We start from the raw sequence: 17,737 nt of genomic DNA, 5'->3' as shown, positions 1-17,737 counted from the left end.
TATTATGAAACCTGAAGAATTTTTCATAATCAAAGTTTTGTCTATATCATTCATTTGCAAGGTAAGTATGATAGAACTGTTTCCAGCAGCATAAGCAGTTGTTTCAGTACTGCCTCGTGCGTGTACACTTCTTCTCTAGCCCAGTATAACTACCCCGCAGGTGAGGCTGTCACGGCCGTGATGTAGGGGGTGTAGCGTATAAAACTTGAGTTGCAGCAAAGAACGATCCTGTCACCTCCAACAGGGGAACAGGAGCGCACAGAGGGCGCATCATGTCAACATCAAGTATGAATCTCTTGCTGGCCATCTGTGTGTGCTCCACACTTCCCTTCACTGTCTTGTCTCAGGCATGTAAGTACTGACTTTTTAAATATATATAATTTATATCAGTTTTATTTCACAAGCTATATATGTCTGTCTCGTTCCGTTTATTTATATCTATAACGACAAATAATCTTTCATGCAAAAAGGCGCATGCATACAAACGGAAACACCTTCCGAAATAATTGTTGTTGTTGTTGTTGTTGTTGTTGTTGTTGTTGTTGTTGTTGTTGTTGTTGTTGTTGTTGTTGATGACGTTTTAATTGTTATCTGCAGAAGAAAATATTAATAATGTCAATATTTATACCGTGTCTACAAAGTGATAGGTCATTTTGGAGATCACTTGTCTCACATCAATAGTTATTATAGTCAATTATAGTCAAATATATAGCTATAGATTATAGAGCTTCGCATCTACGTTTCTAAGCAAAGCAATAGAATCTGCAAAATATTTTTAAGTTTAACACATTTGATACTTTTGACACGAGTTCTGCCAACTTTGTGTTAAACATTAAGGGGATGAAAATTCCGTTGTCCAAAGCAACCTTGACTTATACATATATTTACCTGTTTTCCTGTATTTTTCATACAGGATAAAAAGCAAATTATAAATGAAAGATTTTAATTGAAATACCTGTCTGGTAAAGATCAGACCACCATACCATAAAACATTGTCAGCCTTCTCAGTGTCCAAGAATACTTCACATGGGTTAGATTCCTTTTTTAGCATTTGTATTAGCAATTTCTGGTTGTACGGATTTTATGTGCTCTCTTATATCTTAAGATGCTTGACAGGACATTGCTTTTACACTCTCGGTGGGACATGCGAAACCTGGCCAAAATTTGTGATTAGTAGGCAAAAGGTGACATCTCCTACAGCAGCGGCGAATTCCAATGAAATCTCTTTCTTAGTTACTTTATCCTCTCATGGTGTAGATAAATAGCAACCATAACGGTGCTGCCAGTCCTTCTGTGATATTCCTCTCATAATGTCTCAGGGTATTGAATCAATTCGTTTATTACAAGCTTGTGGAAGTTGTAATCATCATACTCATAGAGTGTACACACTTTTCTTAATAACGTGTTTGTTTTTTTTTCCTTCAAACATCTTTACAGACAAGCTCTTCGACTATTTAACGTCTTCTATGAAAATTTCCGTTGATATACCCGTCATTTTGCTGGAGTTGGTTCTATGACTAGTCGATTTTGTTCACCTCTTTGCGGACATGATAAACACGGCTTACGAACAAATCCTTTGCGCTTCGCTTGTGACCATGACACACACCACCCTGGCCTCATCGGGAGGGGAGATCACTGTGTAAACTTTCGGTTGTTACTGATTACAGAGTTATCTAACTTCCAAGGACTAAAAGGCTCCATTCCTTAATTCTGCTGTTGCATATCGTTATTTCATAGTTTTCAGACGTACTATTGAAATATACTGAATTTTGTGATTTGAACTAATTCACTCTTTATTTCCCCATTCCTTTCTTTCCCTAAGCTTTTTACCTTTGTTCTTGTTGCTGTTGAAGTTTTCTTTTACTGTTATTGCAGAAATGGGGATATTTTTCGTTGCCGCCTATAACTTAGGTGTTGTAAATAGATCGTTGTCTCCTTGCCCTGCCGCGTCCAATCAAAGATACTAAATACTAGTACTTAGTTTTCATTTACTTGTATCCGAAATGCATTTACTAGTGGTTAGTACCTTTAATGAGATAAAGATGAAGTTAGTTGAAAATAGATAAAAATATATAGCCACCACCTATCCATTCAGATGAATTTGGTGTTTTCACATAAGTACAAAACCATTTAGGCCTTGTACATCATATGATTATTACAAGGAGTTATTCTGGAGAGGTGTACATACTCAAATACCTCATATGCCCTGTAGTAGTAATTTAGGAATGATAAAGACAAGTATTTCCTGTCTGTTACACTGATTTCCAGCAGTACACTTCGTCATATTCATCCAAGAGTTCTTTCTACAGCATGGTCTCAAAAGGTCTTCGGGTTTTAAATAAATTAGCCAGAAATCATTGATGACTTAAGAAGCCTGCTGTATCGCTCATACACAAAAGATATTAATGATTTGTTTGCATGTACAGGGCAAGGAATGGGTGCAGGAGGCGGATATGGAGGAGCGCCTGGTGCTCCGCCAGGTGCTGGTTACGGGGGCTACTTTGGTGCAGCTGCTGGAGCATGCTTCGGAATAAGCACATTTGACCCATCTACTAAAATGCTTTGCTGCAGAGGCAACCTGTTCCCGATATCCCCTCAGATGGACACATGCTGTGGGAAGCACCCAGCCAGCAGGCAGACCAGTCTCTGCTGCAGCAACGACGTTTTCCCCAAAATGCCGGGCTTCAAGTGCTGCGACAAGCGACCGTACAGCATGGCGGACCAAGTTTGCTGTGATGGCGAGATTTTGCCCAAAATTCATCCTCAATTTACTCAATGCTGCGAAAAACATGCTTATAATGCCGAAACGCATGAGTGTTGTCAAAAGGACATCATGCCGAGAGAACTCGCCAAATACAATCTGATGTGTCCTTCAGCAAACCAGCAAACACCCCCAGACAACTCACAGAGGGGTCAGGAGGCTCAAGGAATGAATCCCGGTCCGCCACCACCCGGGGGCAGATATGATCCTGCTCATCGTCCTCACCCTTAGTCGCTGATGTGCGCTTTACGCCTGAATTCGCATCACTGGTTCATCTATATGCTGATGCCATCGTCCAAAACCATCTGTCCCATTAAGAATATCTAATTATCTAACAAGATTTATATTCCAGCTTTTACTTATGCTAATAGTTACTCAAGTTCAGCAATAGTGACGGACAAAGATAAAGATAAAACAAACTGTTTAAAAATTAATTTTGCTTAAAATCTTTGTTTGACATTGATATATTTAGCCCAAATATTCATTTCGTAATTTCAGTCTTCATTGGTGCTGAACAGCTCAAATGTTAATACCACAAGTCTTGGTGTACAGATGAACTTATAAGTAATACAAAAATTCTTTCACTGTTTATCGTTTATAGTATTATTGATTCTGTAACAGGAGAAAGGATATCAATAAATTGTCTAAACTACAATTCAGGATGCTTTCATTCTTTATTCGTTGTTTAGATAACAGCATTCATAAATGAAGAAATGGAATGGTACGGTTGGATAACATGGGAACGCACTTTAGCTGAGTGATATGAAAATTTTATATATATGTGTGTATGAGAGAGAGAGAGTGTATGTGCACACCCGCGTGCGTCTAAGGAGGAAGATATACACATTTATTCAAGGTGCTTTAATTGGTTATTTCGCTTTCATATCCGAATATTACTTAGTCATCGTGAACTTTTACATGGTTTTTAATCTCCACGTACATTGAAAGCACTTAAATTGTCTATCCACAGATTAAACAATTTAATCAGAATAAATACCGGTCTTGCCAATAAGTGTATTTATTCCATTTGTTTAAAACGTCAGTCTCTAAAACTTCTGGAAAGCATTTGTCAGTGAAGCGAAAGAAAATGAAGCTATAGTGGATGAGGCAAGACTTGAACTTAATCTGTGTATGGTGCTTCTTACACAGTGCACTTTGGTGTTACTATTAAAGGTGTGACATTTCCTGTTGACAATGCTGATTATCGTGTTTGCCTTTTTTCGGTGGGCCGCATCCCATTTAGTTGCAATATATATATACCTGTATAGGCCGTTGTTTTTTTTTTTTGTTTGTTTGTTTTTTTTTGTTTGTTTTTTTTTTTTTTTTTTTTTTTATTAGGTGCGTGAAAGATAACCGAAAAAGCAATATAATATGTAAGTTACTTCTGATTTATGAACAGTCCTTGTTGCTAGTGTAGCTAAAGCACACACAACGCATGCATCCTCTGCAGATTGAGGAAGCTTGCGGTCTGTCCTGAGCACTTCTTTCGGAGAGAAATCATCTAGTTCCACAGTGTGCCCAAACTAAGCAAGCACGATGTGAGCCAGGCTACAAGTATTTAATAATGATAATAATAAAAGCTTAATGGCATCACACACACAAAGTGCGCTCACCGTAGCTGTAGTACAGTACATCTTACTTAAATTAACCATCTAAAGATATAAAATAAAAACCAAAAGGATTATTATTTCGTGGTTACAGCTGGCAGACGATTTTGTTCACTTAACTGCTAGAACGAGGCTCCATACCAGTAAGCTTCCGGTTTATTCACATTCTTTGTTACGGCTCGCCGAGACTAAAAGCGGATCCTTTGCAAGAGGCCAAGAGTGAGTCTTTGCGTAAAGACATCAGTCCATAAATACACGACCATGGTTACACTGTGTTAAGGTGTGACGTCATCAAAACGTGCGCCCGACAGCCGCTCTTTCCGTTACCCCATAACACGTCACTTAACTTCGTTCTTTAAATGAAAGGTGTTCGACGATCTAACACAAGCTCGTGATCTCTGCCGCTCCGGTCGTAAAGATAGTTTGCTGTGTTCTAAAGTTTACACATTAAAGCCACATATAGGTTGGCCTTCCCCTCCACCTTACCTTCATATTTACTGTACGTGCACACACAAGTCAAAGCGCATGTGACTAGACTGCAGACACAGTGTCATCCACTGACATTTTAGCTTTTGAAAACTGTTGTCAGTATTTACCTTGAATAATTCACTGACACTCCACATGCTAACTATACTTTATCATGGTTTCACTGGGGTTGTAAGCATGTAAACATGAAAAAGTGTGATGTAAGTAAGTTGTGCAACAGAACAGTGCTAGTCAATACATTAGAGAGGATTCAATCTTGCATCTCTACTCATTTTACAGAATAAGGTAAATAAGAAAATCAGTGATAATTATAATTTTATTTATGTGTTGCTTGTAATATACCTGCCGGGCTGACAGGTTCGGGCATTTAACACAGTGATCTAACGCATTGACATGTAACCTATAGTTAGACTTTGTTATGATGCTTAAGAAAACATTTCAGAACTGAGTGCACCAAACAGAGTGTGTATTAAGATAATTCCTTCACTGAATGTTTTTCTTTTCAGATCATATGAGTGGAAATAAGACCTTGTTATAATTGTAGCATCATGAGCAAACTTTTAAGAGTGGTATGTGGAATATCAGGAGGAGTCGACAGCGCCGTTGCTGCTTTGCTGCTGAAGAGGAAAGGTTAAAATACATTTTCTATATTTTCATTATTGTAATTTTATTATTATTATTATTATTATTATTAGTAAGCGAGAGTCGTTGGGGATGTCGATGAAAGGTTTGCAACTTTACCTAGAAGGAAGGAAAATTTAGAGAAAATAGTCCCTCTCTCAGACATGGAGGAGATCGGTCCACAGCGAGGTGGAGGCAGCTGGCATGACATGGTCCCGACTGGAAAGGGACGCCCAGAACCAGATCCGATGGCGTTGTGTAGTTGTGGCTCTATGCTCCATCGGGGGCAGTGCACATCTTGGCTTCTGTATGACTGGCAGGATCACAGAAGTATTCTCTCCATATGCTGTGATTTGGATTGTTTTGTCAGAAAAACTTGAAATGCAAAATACTTATCATGAAAGATATGCATGTACGCTATATTGATATATTATCAGGAAATCAATGTTTTGTGTCTAGGTTATGATGTTGTGGGCTTGTTTATGAGAAACTGGGACATTCCTGATGAAACCGGCCAGTGCTGTGCAGATGGAGATTTTGAGGATGCTGTCCATGTCTGTGAACATCTTAACATTCCACTGCATGAAGTCAGCTTTGTCAAAGAATATTGGAATCATGTCTTCAGGTATATGCACATACCATTATTACTAAAAGTCTGGAACTTAGGTTTAAAAGCATATACAATTGAACTTCACCCCATCTTGTTAGGAATACTGCCAGTTGACCTGTGGCTGCTTCTTTGTCCAGGCAAGCTCAATTTATTTCACAGTTAACTTCCAGTGTCTGATGGCCAGCATCCTATTTGCCACATAAAGACATGCTGGTTTGGGGACTGTCACCTTGACACTGAGACGGCATAGTCTCTACCCAGCGTTGGATATAAATCATTTTAAAATGTAACTACCTTCCTATCTCTGATCTTTTATTTGATATTTTTATGCTTTTAATGATTGGCTGATTTTGCTTTCTTTGTTGTTAGTGAGATGTTGAAAGACTACCAACAGGGAATCACCCCAAATCCTGATATTCTCTGCAACAAGTACATTAAATTTGATGCTTTCATGAAACATGCTCTGGAACAACTAGAGGGCCATTTAATAGCAACTGGTCATTATGCTCGCTCCACCATGAAGTTTTCTGGGCACATGACTAAACCTACTGAAAGTAAGTGCCAGGCTGTGATGTTTTGACTGCTACATTCATAGCAGACATTGCATTCACTGTAACCTGCAAAATGTCCCCACACTTTTATATTTATGATAACCATACCACTGTAATCAGAAAATGATCCCTACTATCTTGTATATATGATTTTCCAGAACAGGTGATAATCAGAACAGGTGATGCTAAAATAGAGATTTCAACAGATAATAGCCTAAATACTATAACAAATTTCTGCAATGCAAAGTAGTGATAAAAAATAGTTGATCATGCATTAAGGAGTAGGGGTGGCTGGTCAGTTCAACCATTTGCTGGTTCAACCAATGCACAATTGATTCGACTGCAGTCCATAGTCCATTCAGCTGCACTACAAAGTCAATTTGACCACTGTGTCACATGTCAGACATTTTTCTGTACCTGGGTTTCTCTCAGCACTTGAGATGCACTGGTAATAGAAAGACAGCTTACAGCAGACGACATTTAACGTCATATTTCAGGCCATTTTTACCCTGTTCACGGGGAAAGATCAAGGCCTTTTTTCCCTGACAGTAGCAACACCTGACGTCATCGCCATGATTCAACCATGAAATGAATTTGGACTTTGTTTTCTTTATTGACATTGGTTGACCTGCACATGCCAATCTTTGTTGCCTTCATCGTTTTTATATGTGCTCATGGGCTAAAGATATGTTGACTGGTCATTGAGTATGCTGTGGGTGAGTGCTTCCAGGTGTCAAGGTATCCTCTTAATCCACATTTAGTATTATAATTGCTGGTGGGAGTTTAAAAGAGAAGTGTGCTGTGTAGAAACACAAAGGGAAGGAGCCTTGCAGTGGTAGAGAGGAGATCTTGATGGGAGTGGAAACGTTTGCAGCAAGTTGGGTGGTGGTGGAAGAGATAAGTTCAGTTTTTAAAAAAGTGCAGGTTTTAGGTCTTATCATGTAGAGATTTTTACATAAACTAGACATGAAAGGTAATAATTTGTGCTTGTTTTCATCAGAAATCAGTGACATACTTTTATGGAGAAATGGACATTATTGTGTACTTGTTTTGATTATACCTCCAATATTTTTCTTGAGGGAGGGAGCTAGAAACCCAAACAATTTTAACTAAAGGTCTGGAAAAAAACCCCTAACAGTTGAAATAGGGATGTGAAAATTTGTTGCATTTTATGGATGGATAACCCTTTTCATAAATTCACAGGAATGTGCTTACATCATCAAGGTTAGAGCCAGCAGAAGAGCTGAGACCAAAATTCATTTTATGACATCATGCTTTTACCTCTTTCTGCACATCATGATGTTTATAGGCTTGTTTATGTAGAATGGTTGGAGATTATTCACTCAGCACTTAAAATTAATATCTTATACTCGACTCATAGTTATTTGAAAGAGAATTGCATTCTGGTACACCTATAGGCCTATTCTTAGCACTTTGATATTAAATGATACATTTTTTTTTTGGGGGGGGAGATACTCATGAATAAAATATCCTTTTTTTTCTTACTTGCATGTCTTTTATTCATACATAACTGTAGATACTTTTAGAAATGTGCCTTGGAATCTCTTATCTGTTGTCAGTTGTAGTAAAGAATAGAAGTAAAAGCAAATATTTGTATTGCCTGGATTATTAAGAAGTAGTTGTGAGCTGGATTTTACAACCTATTGAAATTAAGTAAATGTTTTTAATTATTTTCTGATTGTTTTGTGTAGGTATTAAACTGTTGAAGGCCAAAGATGCTGTAAAAGACCAGACATTTTTCCTATCCCAGATTCCTCAGAGGGCATTGCAACACCCTCTTTCCACTAGGAGATTTGACAAAAACTGTGGTAAAACAACTTGCTATGGAGGCAGGGCTTGAGAAGATTGTGATGAAGAAGGAGGTTAGAATTGTCAGTATTTCTGTGTACACTAACGAACTTTCTTAGTTCATAATTTTTTTTTTCCTTGTTCTGTTACCTGTTCTTGCACAGGAGCTGCTAACTGTTAGGAGTGAAATAAATTTGTTGTGTTTTCGTTCAGGCGTTGATCTCTAGATCCTTTAAATAATTCATGTTAGTTTTGTTAGTTTGTTCCTTGTTACTCCTCGGGGAACATGTGCCCACAACAACACCTCACCAGGGGACCCGGTTTTGGGCAGCTCCCCTCAGTTGGGCCCATGTGGTTCGGATGTCCTTTGCCTTGCTCTCTACTGTTCTTTTCCAAGTCTGCTTTGGTCAAAATAATTCATATTGTATATAGATGCATGACATGTTTTAATGAGGCCTGTGAAATTCTAACCAGCTAACAGAGAAGTCTTCCAACCAGCCTGCTCTGGTTGTATTTTATACACTTAAGTGTTTTATGCATGTACATAAATAACAAGAGACAAATCTTACTTGTTTTGTTAGAGAGCACTTGTTTTTAAATTTTGCAAACTTTGTTTTCAGAGTATGGGTATCTGTTTCATAGGATCCAGACGTTTTCACAAATTTATAGAAGAGGTAACCATTCACACTCTTAAAAGCATTCTCTGATTTTCTATAAAATGATTTGAATAAGTTTTCTAATAGGTCCATGAAATAATTTGAATACAGTATGTGTTAGTATTATGCAATGATACTTTATTTCAAAGGAAGAATAAAGTTTTAACAAAAACTTGTGGAACCTGAAAATAGGCAAATGGCAATTATTAAAGACTTATCTTACATAAGTCACCTTGAAATTTATAAAAACATCAGGGTGAAATAGCTCCAGTTTTGTACTTTATATAAGAAATGTGTTCTTTTTTTCACAGTATGTAGAACCAAGACCTGGAAACTTTATTGATATTGACACACAGAAAATTGTAGGAACACACAAAGGTAATGTATAAAAGGTAGTTGTTACTATGTTTTTTAAAAGTACTATGTTTTTTTTAAATACATGTGTATTCTTCCACATGTGACTCAATGCATAAATGTGTTTGGTGTCAGTATGTATTTATTTATTATCCAGTGTTTTCATATCATTTTATTATCATTAATCAGTGTAGAGCATGTGACCATCATTGGTAGTGATACCATGCACAGTGCACCCCTTCTCCCTTCCCTTGGCCAGCCCCACAGTCACCACCAGAGCTAGGGGAGTAACCATAGAGATGATGTAGCACCTGAGTTTCATGTATAAACAGTGGGTAGAATGCATTGCCTGCACCCTGCAGTTCACTGCAGTATGAGGGGTCATTCTTTCCCCTTAATTTCCCTTATTTTGAGCATGGGAGAAGTACCATTGCTTTAAGTTTTCTGGTTTGCTGTAAAGCAGCTCACATATCTCAAAATCTCACCTATCTGGTTTTCCTTATTTCAAGTATGAGAAAAGCACAATAGGTGTTCTGGTCTGCTGTCAAGTGGCTCACATATATTGAAGTCCCTTTTCTCTCTCCTCAGTCATCAGTAACTTTGTAACTTAGGTAGCATTAGGCATTAGAAGAGGCAGATGTTAGGTATACTTAGAATAGGATAGATGAAATAAATATTTGTAGAGCAAAAGAAACTTGTGTCATTTCATGCGTGATAAAATCACAAATGAAAGCAGTTATGGAACATGAAGCACGCATAATGAGAGCAAAAAGCCATCTGATCCAGAGCTGAACAACGCATCAAAGACAACTTGTATTTTGGAAAAATCCAGGTCTTTTGAGGATTACAGGTATGGGTGTGTAGGAGGTGGAAGGTATCAGACTAGACACCACACTTGACAAGTAAAAGCGAGAATTTTAGTGGAAAATTCCTTGGAAACTTCCATGCTCATCCTTGGAACAATAAAGAGGAACAGACTTATTGGCACTAGGGCTTTTAGCAGCCACATCTAACCAGTCATCCAGCCACAAAGTCTAATTATCCATTTACAGAGAGAATCAGGTTTATGCTTTTTAAATTTGCCATAAAAAACCTGCATGAGACAAATTGAGAGGTGGTCATGCAGGCAGCTTCTCCTGGGTTCTAAATTCCCGATGTATATCTGTCAGTAAATCTGTGATGCTCATAATTTTGGTCATGCTTTTTGCTTTCAATACACTGTCCATCTACCACTAATTTGTGTTCAGTTTTAGATAAATGTTTTCAACATTATTTGCTCATAGGGGTTCACTATTGGACACTTGGTCAAAGGGCTTTAATTCCAGGACAAAAAGATGCCTATTTCATTGTCAACAAGGATGCGTCAACCAGAGACATTCTGGTGGTGAGTTCTTTTCCATGTCTATGTAATACCTTAAAGGGGACCTGATTTAATTACGATTTTGAAACAGCGGAATTCTTTCCCTTTCCATATCCGCCACCTACCCACTATTGAATCCTTTAAACGTGCACTGAAAACGCACCTCTTCCGTAAACATTACTCCTAACAACCTTTCCCATTATGCTAGTCCTTTTTCACACACTTCATTTTGCAATATCATGTTACTCTCAGCTCTTGTTCTTGTTATTTGGTTCTTCATTGTGTTTTATGTATTTGGTTTTATTCTTTGTTTACAAATTTTGTATTTATTATTATGATGTAATTATGGTGTTTGTATGTTATACATAACAGATATGTGTATCATTTTTCAGGCTCAAGGAACAGACCATCCAGCACTCTTTGTCCAGATGTTTGTCACAGAATCTCCATATTGGATACATGGTCCACCACCTCATCTAATGCAGGGACAAAGTGTTCAGGTTGACTTCCGCTTTCAGCATAAACATCCTTTATTGCCATGCACTGTTTGCAAGAGGTAAGAATTGCTACAGGTGTGTGTTTGTGTGTGTGCATTCACGCCTATGAATAGAGGGAAACAAGGAGCTAAATAGAGGTTGAGGTTAGGAGTTAGCATTTGAGTAGTATAATGGTGGAGCTAGATAAGAGTTACAGGTAAGCATAGAAGAGATAGGCAGATGTTGACCGTAGCAACAACTTAATAAAAAAAAAATAACATCACTGAAATTGTATGGAAAGCTTAAAAATTGGTGTATTTAAGGCATTACTTTTCAGCCAAACTCTCCTTACTTTTCGTGTGTAATTACCTTGTACACATCACCGTCCACTAGCTGTTCATTTATCATTACTAGTCTGCACAGCGAGTGCGATCTATCTTGGTCGTGCTGCTGTGCATTAGAAATATGGTATACCCATTATTACTATTGTGTATGTGTGTTCTCCATAATGACAGGATTCATACACACAAATTGACCCACTGTTACATAGCTGTTAGTCCAAGAACAAACATCATAAGCATTAAGTGATGCACAATATGAGGGAGACTGTCACAGTTCGTGAGAAGAACAGTTCATGATCTTTAGGACTGTGAGTAACCAAGTAAGCTTGTACAGTAGATTTATACACATCTAAAATCAAAATCAGAAATGTATTCTTCTTAGATATTCTAGTGTTGACTGTAGATAGTTGAGATTAACGATGAACAGCATCATACAGAAATTATAATGTCATGGTATAAACTATTGACTTTTAAGCAGTGTTTAAATATCCTATTTGTTATTATCATTGTGCATTACTCTAAGAAATACTGTAGATTTTTTGATGCATTATACTCCCTTTATAATATTCAACCTAAAAGAATAATGTGTTTGTTTCTGCAGTGAGGGGAATGGCTTGGAAGTGACTTTGCCTTCTCCATTACGTTCAATAACCCCAGGACAGTATGCAGTCTTCTATCAAGGTGATGAGTGCTTGGGTAGCAGTAGAATCATTTGGACAGGACCTTCCCTTCATGCCTTAAAGCATATAGGGAGAGTAAATATTCCAGCAGCGTTCCATTAATTGTATTATTGTATTGCATATTTTTTCTTCAAACAACTATCGGTTTGCATGGAATGATGTGAGGCATGTGAAATAATAAACAAAGAAAAATTGGTTTCAGCTGTTGATATCTGTTTTACTTGTGAATGATTATATAGTAAGTACCAATTGAATGGCGTGGGATTGATGAACGAACAGTTGTTGTGCATCAGTTTTATGTGCAAAATCCAACTCGCAGTACCTTCAAAATCAGATCTAAAGAAAGCTTTGGCAGATACAAGATGTTTTATACAAACTTACAAACTTGCAAACTTGGAAAGATAATTTTTTACGGGCTGTATGTGTAGTTCTTATTGTTGGTCTGACCTTCCTCTGATGATGACATGATATTATGGCCGCCTTTGATCAGAGGTTGACCACGTATGGTGCATCTTAGCATAACTGTTTGGCTAGTTAGCTGTGACAGCTGCAAGTGTGGCTGAAGAGACCAATGCATAAATAACAAAGAAAGAAAAAAATTCTGACTTTTGACAAATCTTAATCTTAACTGCATTGGTTGCCCATCAGCTCTCGCATCTAATACAAATTTGCCGTGCTTTGTTTTAATTTATTTGCTGGCTCCTGCCCTGCTAACTATTCCTGTCACTAGAACAAAAATATATGGTCGTAGGCTTTTTAGTTACTGTGCAGCAAAACAGTGGAACTATCTCTCTTTCCATATCTGTTACCCATCTTTTAAATGTGCACTGAAAATGCATCTATTCCTTAAGCATTACTCTTAACAACAGTCCACAGAGTGCTAGTCCTTTTTCACACCCTTTTCCGCTTATTGCTACTTCCCTACTCAACTTCCTTTTTTAAAATCATGATACTCTCAGTCCTTGTTACTTGGTTCCTCTTTGCCTTTTCTGTATTTGTCTTTTATTCATAATCAGAACTGTTATTTATCTTTCCATCGTTCATATGTTGTTCTTCTGTCCCTCGTATGTTGTCCAGGTCTCATTTTGTTCTTAAGCACTACAAGCATGTTCTTTAAAAGTGGGAATATGCACTATACAAATCTTGGGATTATTATTATTTCCTACAGAGTTCTGTGCCTGTGACCACAAACATTGTTTCTTTTATGCTGTTCAGATTTGTCCAAGCTGACCTTCAATTGCACCTCAACCTTGTAATGCCTAGTCAAACTTACTGTCCAAAGGTAGTGTCAGACATCCTGTGCAAAACAAACATGTAGCTCACCTTTCAAACAGCAAAATATTTTTATTTTCAAATAAACAACTTACATTTATTTCACAAAGTATCTTCTTGTCTTCTACCCTCTATCCTCAAAATAAAAACAATAAATTGTCCAGGATTATCATTTATAATGCCAAAATATCTCTCGATAGTACTAGCAAGCATAAACACCATCCCTGATAATACAAAATTCTCTTTTCCCCAGCTAAATATCTACACATACACATTCTCTCTGCCTTCCTCAGTGCTTGTGTCCTAAGCAACAGCCTAATCCACCTTGTGGTAGAGCCAGGAATGGGAAAATAACTGCCAGTAAATCTATGTTAATGAAAAAAAAGCTAACAGAAAAAAACTACTGGGGAATGTGATATGTAACAGTAAACTTCCCCTGGCACAAAGACAAACTGAAGGGGTTAGCCTCTAAAAAGGCATAGAATGCATGGCACAGGTGTGACCAAATCCCCGCCATGCAGGACAGCAAAGAAGGGGGCAGTCAGAAAGGCAGGGGGAATGGGATTAAACTTATTTTTGCCAAGAATGCCCCACTGGTACTGAGACTGAATGTGAGACATAATCGTAGACTTTCAATCAGCTTACACCAGTGACAGTTGCTGACCATGAAATCGACAGTCTGAGTGAGCTGGTTCACTTGCATACTGCCATTGCCAGTCCCCACTTCCTCCTTTATGAAGCCTGCATGCATGAGTCTCCTGCCAAAACAGTTGCTAACACAAAAGTGTACCAGGAAAGGCATTCAATGCAACAACATTGTAAAGGCAACCCTTCAAATCCTGGGCATCAGCAAACTGGGAGGCCCTTGCCCTGAGATGCTCTTCATGGCACAGAAATCTCATCAAAGCAGCCAGGGTAGTTGAGGTCAGATACATTATGACAGCTGAGTGTAACATGCAACGTGCACAGCCTGAGCACCCATCCTCATACAATTCCCTGTGGAAGGGCCATTTGGACTGACATTGTTAACATCAGCCACTTCCTTAATCCACAGCCCCACAAACTAACTCCTGAAGAGAGTGGTCTTCATCAATTTCCAACAGACAACACAGCAGTGTAAATTTGGTGAATAAAAGTTGTCCACATGTGTGAAATATTATTTTACATTTCCTAATGCTTTTATGTTGTCTTATCCCAACAGAATAGACAAGAAACAAGAGTGGATGAAATGATGATGATACTCTTAAAAACATGTGACTCAGACCTAGGTTTCTATAAATCTTATTAAAGTGTGGAATAAACAAGGATATCCTACACATAAATAATGATTATCTTAAATGCTAAATCACTAAAACAAAAACTCTAAAACACAAGAACTTGGTAAATTGTGACACAGTACTCATGGGCAATGCCAATAACAGAAATAAATAAACTGTAGTCAAACTATTCATAATGGATGTGTCAAGTCAAACTGATTAATCATACAAAATCATTTGTACCCCATTATGTTTTCTTTAGCCAGTGTTGTTGCAGTTATCTTCTCGATTTACATGCATGTAAGAAATGCTGCATAAAATGACTTATTTTTCGTGCCATTATTTTCCTCATTAGGAAGTATCTTTTAAATAGTCTTCCAGGATTCCTGAATAAAAGTCACAATTTCACATTTGTACAGGCACATCATTTCAAACAATCACCGCTACTGTAATGATATCATTGCAGCAGTTCTAAAATTCTAAAAACATTTTAAAAATCCACAATTCCTAGTTCTGGGTAAAAATCCCAATAACAAAACAAGAAAACTTTCTTCAGTTTGTTGCACGTCCATGTTTCTGGTGACTCCAGAAATGATCACGCCGCTTTTTAGCCCGTTCATAGACTTCACAAGCAAGAGAACTGCTAGATGCAATGGACATTGCAGACACAGACAAAATGTCATCATCTTCGTTGTTTGTTTTATCTTTGTCACCTGCACAATGAAACCATTTGTATAAATAAGTCATAAGCGCACCTTGAGCACACACTATGCCAAGAAACTGAAGATGAAAGTAATATTTCACATACCCATCTTAAAATCTGGTTGTGGAACTTTATAAGTTTCCCCCATTTTCTCGTCAATTGTCTTGGGTATATGAAGTGATTTCTGGAAGTTGGACCTTTTCACTGGAGGAAAAGATTTTAAAGATAGTTGATCACAAAAATAATCAAATCAAAAAACTGTTGAAAAGTAACTTTATCATCATATATCATCAGGGAAATAATAAATTAATTTTGTGAGATTAGTGAACATTAACACTTCAAGAGACTTATGGCTGGCAAACTCAGAATGATAAATCTACATGGGAAGATCAAATGGTTTGCTAACATTTGTTTCATTTTACTACAAAAATTTCAGCAATGGTCTAACCATGAATTCTGAAATAGTATAAAGAAAAATAATGTGAAACTTGAGTAAATTCCCAAAAAGAGAAAGAATTATTTCTAAGCTTTTGAAGAAGAATGCCTGTTTGCTTTTGTGTGCAAAATGCATGAAAACATCACAGTCATGTCACATTCCCAGGCTCATAATCAAGATTACACAGCCAATTTAAAAAATTTTGTCCATACTTGGAAAACCAATCCTTACCTTTAAGAGGGGAAATGTCTGCTGAAGAGGGGTTGGACACATACTGCAGTTCTAATGCTCTGTCACTTAAAGAGTCATCATCCCTTAAGGCATGGGTATCTAGAGTTGGCTTACCATATAATGGTGAGGTCTTTTCTGCAGTAAATTGCTGCAATGGTAACATAATCTTTTTGAAGAGAATCTCAATATAACATTCAGACCAGCAAATAAAAACACATCCAGATTCTCAAAATTCAATAGGTTGTCTGCATGATTTTAATTTTTATAACATGCTTTAAAAGTCTTTCACTAAACTAGCAATTCAAAATATGTAAAACTTCATAGAAGAATGAAGACTACAAGACTTGAGAATCTGAACGCATCACTTTCTCACTCAATTTGAAACAATAAAAATTCAGTTTTAAGACAAAATTACTTGTTTGCAAATTCACACATCAACACATAAAATTGACATACAGCACATGCAAATAGTGCATGCTCATGGGTTGTTAAATAAGGGAAACCAAAATGAACTGTTTCTTGAAAAAGTCCATAATTTTTGCTGGACCAGATCCTAGGGAGCAGTTGTAGGCAGACGACCTTCAAGACAACAAAGGTATTTATTATTGTCATCTGTCATTACACTACAATAGAAAACAATACTTCACTATCTCCAAACTGGATGTCCCTCTCCCCAAAGGGTGTCATCAGAGAATGGGTGATGCCACAACTCTCTAAGCGCCTCCACCAGGCCAGTTCCTCTCCTATTAGGGGATCCCGGACAGCTTCACCTTCTGATTTGGAGTCTCTCATGGGTTCTCAACATTATCAACAAGCTTCCTCTGGTGGGACCTCCTACTGGACAACTCCAGTGTGTAATACAGAAGTTCTTGCTCTGTGGGATGTTATAGAAGCACTGCTGTCCCAAGGTGTTTTTCAGGAGGTGACATGGTCAGTGTCACTGGGGTTCTACTCACATCTATTCCTGGTCCCCAACCCAGGCAGAAATAGTGCCCCATTCTTGATTTCAGAACCCTAACCAAGCACCTTTCTGCTTCACAATTCAGCCAGGTCAGTGTGACATCCCAATGAAGTGAGCATTTCAACCATACTTTTGGTTTGCCCATGCAGGGAGGGTCTTTCAGTTTGCGGGCATACCCATTACTCTGTGGGCTTTCACTCAAATGATGAATGCTACAATAAAGCCAGTCATGACTGCCTAAGCATCATACTACTTGGACTACTTGGTATTACATAGACAAAGCCAAGCCTTTCTCTGCATCAAGAGAGATACTTGTCTCTGCATCCTTGCAATTTTAGGCTGGTTGATCAATGTTCAGAAGTCCGATTTCTGCCGATCGCAGGATTTCTTCCACCGAAGATACATTTTCTTACCCTCAGCAGCAGGGTCTGTCTGCCCCTGGCCTGAGCAATGACAATCCAGATGGAGGGCCACTTTTTACCCACATACAAAATGGCCTGTAAGTGGTTGTGTCTTTAGGGACATCTGAACGAAGTAGTGATTCTTCTCCCCTAAATGTGTCTGCT

At 37.9% G+C, this 17,737-nt stretch overlaps 3 protein-coding genes across 7 annotated transcripts in view; 2 read left to right on the top strand and 1 right to left on the bottom strand.

Moving 5' to 3' along the window:
• The first annotated feature begins 195 nt into the window (after positions 1-195).
• On the top strand, positions 196-3,416 carry LOC112572648 (galaxin-like). Its single transcript, XM_025252413.1, has 2 exons — positions 196-351; positions 2,427-3,416. Exons 1-2 carry the CDS (start codon positions 273-275, stop codon positions 2,990-2,992), a joined length of 645 nt encoding a protein of 214 aa, XP_025108198.1. The 5' UTR covers positions 196-272; the 3' UTR covers positions 2,993-3,416.
• A 1,171-nt stretch (positions 3,417-4,587) lies between these two features.
• LOC112572766 (mitochondrial tRNA-specific 2-thiouridylase 1-like) lies at positions 4,588-12,508 on the top strand. Its single transcript, XM_025252636.1, is given in 11 exon segments — positions 4,588-5,139; positions 5,361-5,484; positions 5,935-6,100; positions 6,455-6,639; positions 8,349-8,427; positions 8,429-8,519; positions 9,066-9,119; positions 9,413-9,479; positions 10,739-10,839; positions 11,208-11,371; positions 12,234-12,508. Coding segments are annotated over 10 exon segments (1,170 nt in total). The 5' UTR covers positions 4,588-5,139; positions 5,361-5,402; the 3' UTR covers positions 12,415-12,508.
• Positions 12,509-13,631: 1,123 nt separating this feature from the next.
• Positions 13,632-17,737, bottom strand: part of LOC112571989 (nuclear protein MDM1-like) — a 28,494-nt gene continuing 24,388 nt past the window's right edge. For all 5 annotated transcript variants that reach the window (XM_025251454.1, XM_025251453.1, XM_025251451.1 and 2 more), the window contains 3 exons: positions 16,211-16,358; positions 15,649-15,747; positions 13,632-15,553 (listed from right to left, as the gene is read on the bottom strand). In XM_025251454.1, coding sequence (XP_025107239.1) covers positions 15,393-15,553; positions 15,649-15,747; positions 16,211-16,358 — 408 coding nt within the window. In that variant the 3' untranslated portion in view covers positions 13,632-15,392. The remainder of the gene's footprint in view (positions 15,554-15,648; positions 15,748-16,210; positions 16,359-17,737) is intronic.

The sequence above is a fragment of the Pomacea canaliculata genome, linkage group LG9 (genome assembly GCF_003073045.1).
Source record: "Pomacea canaliculata isolate SZHN2017 linkage group LG9, ASM307304v1, whole genome shotgun sequence".
Classification (NCBI taxonomy): domain Eukaryota; kingdom Metazoa; phylum Mollusca; class Gastropoda; order Architaenioglossa; family Ampullariidae; genus Pomacea; species Pomacea canaliculata.
The sequence above is the reverse complement of the archived record's forward strand: the minus strand, read 5'-3'. Positions and strand labels throughout refer to the sequence as shown.